At 36.4% G+C, this 9,092-nt stretch overlaps 1 protein-coding gene across 1 annotated transcript; it reads left to right on the forward strand.

Annotated features, from left to right (window-relative positions):
* Positions 1 to 361: 361 nt before the first annotated feature.
* On the forward strand, positions 362 to 7,080 carry LOC132600514 (protein RETICULATA-RELATED 1, chloroplastic). Its single transcript, XM_060313731.1, has 7 exons — positions 362 to 863; positions 2,526 to 2,624; positions 3,315 to 3,535; positions 4,358 to 4,427; positions 4,665 to 4,744; positions 5,436 to 5,500; positions 6,638 to 7,080. Exons 1-7 carry the CDS (start codon positions 438 to 440, stop codon positions 6,829 to 6,831), a joined length of 1,155 nt encoding a protein of 384 aa, XP_060169714.1. The 5' UTR covers positions 362 to 437; the 3' UTR covers positions 6,832 to 7,080.
* Positions 7,081 to 9,092: the final 2,012 nt, after the last annotated feature.

Here is a 9,092-nt window from a genome sequence, read left to right on the forward strand (position 1 = left end):
GCACGTCTCTACCCTGCTGCGACACATGCAGGTGTAGTTGACACAAAAATACTTTCCCCGCAGAATCTGACAACAAACGTCAACATCGAAACTTTTGGATTGCAATTTTCATTCACAAACGTTGTTGTAATTTCTCTGGTACACTGTTCCTAGAGCCCATTCGGATTTGCTTATAAGTTAATTATAAGTTATTTTCAGCTTTTTTAAGTATTTGATTGGTTAACTTAAAGTCATTTTGTGCTTAAAATAAATTTTAAAAAATAATTTATCTAAAGTAACTTATAAGCTGAAAACAGCTTATAAGCTAAAAAAATAAGTTAGAGTACGTAATTTATTTATTTTTTAGCTTATAAGCGTTTTGCTGCTTACAGGCTACGCTCCTAGTTCAACTCTGTACTATAAAACTCAATAAGTAAACTTCACTATTTCATCAAACAATGGCCTTGCTTCAATCATCATCACATTTCCTTACATCAAATCACTCCATATCACCAAACAATTCCAATTCAAACAACAACCAAATTCCCAAATTCAAAATTTCAAAGTTTGTGTCTTTACAATACTGGATTGGCAAAACTGATAGAATTTTCAGAATCAAATGTACAGGTCAAGAATCCATCATTAGAACAACTGATGGAGGAGGTGATGGGGGTAGTGGAAAAGGAGGATTTAACGGTGGAGATGACAGTGATGGTGATGGTGATGGTGATTATGATGAGAAAGAGTTTGGACCAGTTGTGAAGTTTGATGAGGTGGTTAAAGAAGCTGAAAAGAGAGGGGCCAATTTGCCTAAGGGTATGTTGGAAGCTGCTAAAACTACAGGGCTTAGGAGATTGATTCTCAGTCGTTACTTAGATATGCAGGTGAAAATATGTAGTGTTAATTTTGATTCAAAGTGTTCAAATTATTTGATACTCCATCTGTCTCATTTTAACTGTCGTTTTAGCTCAAAAATACAAACAAAAACAACAACAACATACTTAGTGTAATACTACACGTGGGGTCTGGGGAGCAGAGGCGTATCTAGCCTACAAGTTTGGGGTTCAATTGAACCCCAAACTTTTGATGCGAAGCCTAAATTTATGTTTAAAAAATTATTAAAATTGCAATAAATAGTAGATATGAACCCCTAATTTTAAAAATATAATGAGTTTAATGCTAAAAATCTTAAGATTGAACCCATAAAATTTAAATACTGAATCCGCCTCTGCTGGAGAGGGTAGTACGCAGACCTTACCTCTACCTTGGGAATGTAGAGAGACGGTTTCAGGAGACCCTAGGCTCATAGAAAGACGAAAGATAGGCATTAGCAACAAGCAAAAACAATAGCAAGATATAAGATAATCGCGGCTAAAAAACAACAGATAGTAATAGAAATTTAAAAAATAAGAAAATACAATAATAGTGCTAGAACTCCGAACTCCGGGAACAGAAATGAAAAGCGCCCAATTATGCACTACCCTTCTACCCTAATTCTTGACCTCTACACTTTCCTATCAACGGTCATGTCCTCATTGAGCTGAACTTGCACCATGTCCTGCCTAATCACCTCCTTCAATACTTCTTTGGCCTACCTCTTTCACTCAGCAAGCCCAAAACGGCCAACCTCTCACACCTCTTTTTCGGGGCACCTGCATCCCTCCTCCTCACATGCCCGAACCATCACAACTTCACTTCCCCCATCTTATCATCTACGGGAGTCACTCCTACCTTGTCCCGGATATCTATATTCCTAATCTTATCTCTTCTGGTGTGCCTTCACATCCATCTTAGCGTCCACATCTCTACTACTCTCATCTTCTGAACATGAGAGTTCTTGACTGGCTAATACTCCGCTCCATATAGCAATCAGTCTAACCACCACCCTGTAGAACCGACCTTTAAATCTTGGCGACACATTCTTATCGCAAAGAACACCGGACCCGAGCCTCCATTTCATCCACCCCACCCCACCCCAATACGATGTGTAACATCTTCGTCAATCTCCCCATTACCTTGGATAACTGACCCCAGGTACTTGAAACTTCCTTTCTTGGGATGAACTGAGCAGGCAATTGTTTCCAACAAACCCTCAACATTAAAGAAGTGGTAGTTCTTTTTAATACTCTTAATTGTCAAAAAGCATGACTCCCTCCGTCCATTTTTACTTGACCGCTATACTAAAAATAGATGTCCAGTTTAGAAAACCAAGACAGAATTTAACACCTAGTTCCTATTTTTCCCTTATTATTTACTATAATCACTTCTCAGTGCATTTCCCAAAACATTGCATTTATGATATTCAAAGGTTGATATAGTAAAATTGTCATTCTACTTTTGGCTTTATAATAGGCGTGCCAAGTCAATACATGACAAGTAAAAATGGACGAAGGGAGTAATAAATAGGGGTAACTTAGTAAAATATATCTTATATTAATTGTTTTTCTTAATAGGTGTGAAAAGAGCTAAAACGACAGTTAAATGGGATGGAGGGAGTATGTGTGTAGATGTACTGATTGCATTTTGAATTGGTATTTGCTATTCAGGCTTCAGCTTGGCCGCTGGGATTTTTGATGAGACATTGTGCAATGCTGAGAAATCGAATGCTTGCTGACCCATCGTTTTTGTTTAAAGTCGGTACAGAGGTTTGTTTGATAATCTAGGAGCTATGTTGTCTTTTACTTGTCAAAAAAAAAAAAAGGGAGGTACTATGCCTGTACTGTTACAGTTGATCACTAATGTCACGAGGAGTACAAACATGCCACAAATATTGCGAGCAAGCTTGCCCGACACCACAGTTATTAAAAAAAAAAAAAAAAAAAAAAAAAAGAACATGCCACAAATATTTCCCTCTTTAAGAGTAATGATCATGAAATTTGCTTGACTTGCATTTGTATCATATTGGGTACTAACTTACTAAGTAGCCACTGTGATGTGTGGTGTGCATGATTCAAGTACAAAGCTTGTAATAAGTGATTACGAAATAGGTTACCTTCTTTTATGAAGCTGTGGGGACAATCATTCCACCTCTCGAAGAAATTTTGTGCAACTGCTAGTCCTCTGCAGATGATAATCAGTGTGTCAAAACGAGGAAAAACAAAAAAGAATTGATAAGGAGGTACCTAAGGGCTACATATGCTTATAATTATTCAACGAAAAAAAGTCGCAGCTAAGGAAATATATTGGTTGTAACTTGCTACAGTGGGTTGTGGCAAATGGTTTAATTGATGGAACTTTGTACACCAGTTAACGAACTGGTAGCTGCCAGCCTTGATTATTGAAGTGTTTAAATGATATGTCAAGTGGCATTTTATACCTAATCTGATGTATTGCAGATTGTTATCGACTCCTGTTCTGCAACATTTGCAGAGGTTCAGAAAAGGGGAAATGATTTCTGGACGGAATTTGAGTTATATGCTGCAGATCTTCTGGTTGGACTTGTTGTGGACATCGCATTTGTTGGTTTGTTGGCTCCTTATGTCCGAATAGGCAAGCAGTCTGTTTCAAGCAGCTCTTTTGGACGCTTTCGACATGCTTGTGGCACTCTTCCCAGCAGGTGACTTTCATTTCTACAGTATTCTCTGCTTTCTCTGGCTACCAAGTCATGTAGAACTCCAACTTTTGTACTTTCTGTTCTCATGATTTTTGAGGATGTTACACAACATCTAGTACCTACACTAATTGCATAACAACTGCCACATTCTTCTGATAGATAGTTCGGTAGGCCAGAAACAGAAAGTAAATCTCTGTTATTGAAATTGTTTCAACTCCTCTAGCTGAAAAAAATCTCAACTCAAGATGCACCTTGGTCATAATACATAAAAACCTTACACATTTTTGTGCTTGCACACATAGGTTCAAATGGAAAAACAACGATTACAGACTATTGGGAAAACTTTTCAGTGAGATGAATTGGACGATCTCTATGATCATAAAAATATCTTAAATCAACCAGATAAATTTAGAATGTATACATCTGCTTTTATCTGATTGATTGCTTTCAGTTTGTTTTTCATTTCATTCCATTACTGTGGCAAGCTTCGCCATTTTAGGGTTTGAACATGTTATGAAAGTGACCAAGCTTCTTGTAGAAATGGACCTGGATATGGGTATTATGTCTTTCTTCTTAAAAGATGTTGGCCGCCTCAAGTGCATCCTATAGTTTGATTTCTGAAAGTTCCCTTGCTCACGTAGCATAAGACAAATAACTTTATGCTTCCAGAAGGGTGCGAGATTCTACGTGAAACTGGGAATAACACGATCAGCGCATCCTCTGTTTTTTTGTTGGTTAGGTTTGATGCTCTATTGTCACGATTCTATGACAGCTGATAATAGAAGCGTTTCTGGTTCTTATTTCTCAATATCCATTTTTCTGCAGCATGTTTGAAGCTGAGAGGCCAGGGTGTAAATTTACATTGCAGCAGCGTATTTCAACGTTCTTTTACAAGGTATAAATAAATTTGAACTTCTTTGCTAAACTTTTAATGATATTTGTACTTCAGTATATATGGATGACATATGTTGGATAAGAGAATTTGTTTGTATGTGAATCCTTTTCAAAGTCCTGATTCATAATCTGTTATTTTGGTTCCATTTGTTTTGTTGTTGCTCAAGTTTTGAGTTTTCTGTAGTTCTTGAAGCAGTTATTTTTTTGTCATAACCTATTTCACTTTCACGACTGCCAGGGATTTTTGTATGGCTCAGTAGGATTTGGGTGTGGCCTCATTTGCCAGGGTTTTGCAAATTTGATAATGACTGCTAAGAGGTATGTTTTTGAAAAACTCTCCACACTCCACTTCGCTTGAACTGTCAATGCACCTCCAACTCTCAGCCAGCCCCATATTCGAGCTACAGTTATTGAGGGTTTCTTTCTCTTTACAATAGACCCTTGTGGTCCGGCCCTTCCCCGGACCCCGCGCATAGCGGGAGCTTAGTGCACTGGACTGCCCTGCCCATATTTACATGTCAATTGGATCTATATATATATATATATATTGCAGGCTATTTCATAGCTCACTCTTTCCTTGTTAGTTTCCTTTTCTTCTTTTGTCTACGTTTTCTGCATTCATTTTTAGGTGGATCTCCGATATATTTAAAGTTCGATTTAATGCACTGGTATCTGCTTTTAGTTTCTTTCATTTTCTTTTAACATGGATGTTATTGGAACTTCGCGGACTCCCTGTCAAGATTTCATGCTGTTTTCCAATAAAGAACAGTATGTGGAATATCATAAACATGGAGCTCTTGTTGTGTGCACAACTTCTCAAAATGTAGCTATTGGATGTGAACATCTTTATTCACTCTGATGTACTAAATTTTATCTTCCATATTTCTTTTGTGATGCTTAATTTCCGTTTCTGATCGCCATGAAATCATTTGCCCATCTATTCAGCTAAATGGTGTGCGATTCATTCTCTTAATGGGTTGACATCTGATATCATTTATGTGTCTAACAGGAGCATCAAGAAGTCAGAAGAGGACATACCTGTCCCTCCTTTAATAAAAAGTGCTGCACTCTGGGGTATGTTGAACTGCTTTTGGATCGTACCTTTGAATATATGTAGCTAAATATTTATAACACAAAGTGCAAACTCCAGATAGAAAATGTGCTGTGTGTAACTGTATGTACTTAGAAGTTAAGTTGGAATTCCTTGTTCCTATATAGAACAGGGAATTTCTAGGACCATCATAATTTCTGTTTAGAGCTCTATCTCTTCATTATTATTGATTCTCAAAAGCTTGCTGCCTGACGGTTTTCCATTTCTTCTAGCACTTTTACGATTTTCATTTTTATACTAATTGCAGTTATTTGGGATTACTTGGCTAGTACGTAACAGGTTTAAGAAAAAGTGCCGATCTTTTTCAGTGGGGAAAATAGACGAATGCTAGGACTTTCAGATTGGATTGTGAAATTTGGTATATGCTTCAAAAGCATCTCAGTGCTCCATACAATGATTCATTTTTCCCTGAATCTCATAAAGATAGGAGCACTTGTTATGCTGAAGAGCTATTCTCTTTTCTGGTTAGAGCTAGGTTACTTGGGTACTGACAATTGGTTGGCGATTCCTTCTCTAACAATGGTGAACTATTTTAGTACTCATTTAAAGAAAATTAGCCTCTTCACATGACACAAGGTAGGGGTAAGGTCTTTATACATTCTACCCTCCTCGGACCCCACTTGTGGTATCACATTGTGAATGTTGTTGTTGAAGATTTACGTGGAACGTGATTTGAAATAACAGGTTGAAATAACAGGTGGACCACTACTCTCTATACAGAATTATACTTAAAAGAAAAATGAATTACATTCTATGTAGTGTTTCTGTGCTCATGAAGATTTGAGGCTCTAATGTCCACTATTGTTGAAGAATAAATGACAAATTAATAGATAATTTTGTGGTGGGACTTGAAAAAATTAGCTCACACATCATATAGTTTAAAGGAGCAAAAGTAAAAAGGTTTAAAGTGGACCACAGTTATGCAATTTTGATTTGTTTGACATAAATCCTCAGCTTATTAAATTCAATGCCTTGAATTTGATTGATATGATAGTATTACAATTATTCCAAGATGCTTTTTGCTGTCACATCTGCATGTGTTGCAGCCTTTCTCTACCTTTTGCTTCAATTGACTCTTTTTCTTTTCCATTTTCATTCAGGATTCTTTCTAGCTGTCTCTGCGAATACTCGATACCAAATTATAAACGGATTAGAGAGCTTAGTTGAAGCATCACCTGTGGCAAAACGCGTCCCACCTGTTGCCATGGCCTTCACCGTGGGCGTACGATCTGCTAACAATATTTATGGTTGGATGCAGTTTGTGGAATGGGCTAAGTTGAGTGGAGTTCAATAAGAGAATGTCTTGCAAAGAACAAGAATTTTCCTTTCAGTTATTCCAATGTTGTTAAATGTTATAGAAGCATTGAATTAGATAATAGGAGTAGTTCACCACACCCTCCACCTACCACCGTTATTCTTTCCACTTCCATGAAAGGAAATACAGTGTGTTATGCAAAGCTTTCCTAGCAAATACAGATGTTGCAGTTTAAAAAACCAAGTTCAATTTTTTAATAGAATCACTGAAAATCAGCCTGTTGAGATCCACTGGTGCCATGCTATAGAAGGCTGTTGAAGATATTGTATGCTACTGTAGCCATTTCTCTTGTTTGTTTGGTAAGCGTCAATTCATTAGGAGGTATCAAGGAGTGAACTTTAACATTCTGTGTTGAACTGGTAGCTGCATTTTGCTTAGATATAAGATCTCAGATTATGGTCTATTTATCTGTGAATTGAAGTTAGTAGTGCCTTTAGCTAGTTCAGCTACTATCAGGGCCAATTTGGAGCTACTTCCTCAGCTTCAAAAGTGGATTCAGGATTTGGAGGTTTCAGATGTCACATTGCTTGGAAAGTAGATGTGTTAAAATTTACACGGTGCTTGGAAAGTAGATGTGTTACAATTTACACGGTCGGAATAAACATTTGGTTGGTTTGATCAACTTTGGGCTCCGAAGAGCGACTCTGGAAAAGAAACTAAACAAGAACTGAGAGAGGATTCACATGACACAGTACTGAACACTCAAGGATGGAATCCATCCTGTAGTTTGTTGAATTAACAGATCGCTCCTCTAGTTGAAGTATCTGATTCCTTTTCCATATCTAGGTTACACCTTCGAATACCTCATAAAAAAGCTTCCTACTAATGTTTCCTACACTAATCATCGATTTATGCCATGCCTATTTATGGTTCAGAAAGTCTCATCTCTTTGGATATGGAAGTAATGCGGGCAATTTGAGACTTGGAATCATCATGGAAAAGATCTTCCATGTTAAAGAGAGTAGTCTGAGCAGGAAGTTACTAGGCTACAAATCTATTACTCATGTCGTGCAAAGTGGAGTATATCATCTGTGAAATATAGAAGAGTTTGCGATTCTGAACTGACATTTGTGGTATGGTACTTTTGAACATTCCTGGTTACCTGATACTCTCTCCGTCCCATATTACTTATCCATTTTATTTTTTTAAAAGTCAAACTATATAAACTTCGATCAATATTTTGAAATATATTTTTTTACTATATTGATATGAAAAGAATTGCTACTTGTAGTATTTTTCGTGTAATTTTTGAATATCTAAATTATAATTTTAAAATATTAAATTGATCTAAACCAATTTAATTCCGAAGATTGGTCAATTTGACGCTCGAAAGCGAAAGAAGACAACTAATATGGGACAGAGGGAGTATCTAACGAGAAAATGACAAAAATAGTCTCTCCTATGAGTTCCCTAAACCTGGCGGACAGTTAAAATATTTTAAGTAGATCAAAAGTGTTCAAATATAAAGGGGCCATTATCTTTTACAAGCATCATACTCTCTTTCTCCTACATAGTATACACCATTACCAACCGAAAACAACAAAAGGAAAAAGAATAATCCAGTTGTTAGTGCATCTTAGAAGGGTGTCTTTCAGGATAACAGAAAATTACAGCCTGTCCAAATCCAAATTATATAGTGGAGCAAATAACATGCTTCATTTTCTACTCCATACTTTTATCTCACTTTCTTTAAAGTTGACTTAACAATATTAGAATGTTTAGTGCATAAATTCAAAAGGTAATTAAAAACACCAAGGATCCACTGCTACAAAAAAGTGTAGTAAGTAATAAACTACTAATCAATGAATTCTCATTTCCCACAAAAATAAAAACAACAAAACAACAACATACACAGTGTAATTTCACAAGTGAACTCTGGTATAGGAGCGGAGCCATGTCGAGGCGAGGAGTTCAGCAGAAAATTATACAATAAATATAAGGTTAAAATTGTTTTTTATATAATATATATTGAATCTCCTTGACTTCTTCATGTGTTAACTTTTTATATTTTAAATCCTCTTAGTGAAAATCTCACTGATCTGGAAAGGGCAGAATGTACGTAGATCTTTACCCAGCTTAACAACACATTACCAGAACAGGTTAAAAGGAAAATATAATGACAGCAAATAAAGCAATAAGTAACAAATAAAATAGACAAAGTGAAGGGGAAAAAATAAAAAAGAAGAAAAATTAGAAACTCCAAAGAAATGATGCTTTTCTATGACTGTGTTAAGTCAATA

The sequence above is a fragment of the Lycium barbarum genome, chromosome 6 (genome assembly GCF_019175385.1).
Source record: "Lycium barbarum isolate Lr01 chromosome 6, ASM1917538v2, whole genome shotgun sequence".
NCBI classification, from domain to species: Eukaryota; Viridiplantae; Streptophyta; class Magnoliopsida; order Solanales; family Solanaceae; genus Lycium; species Lycium barbarum.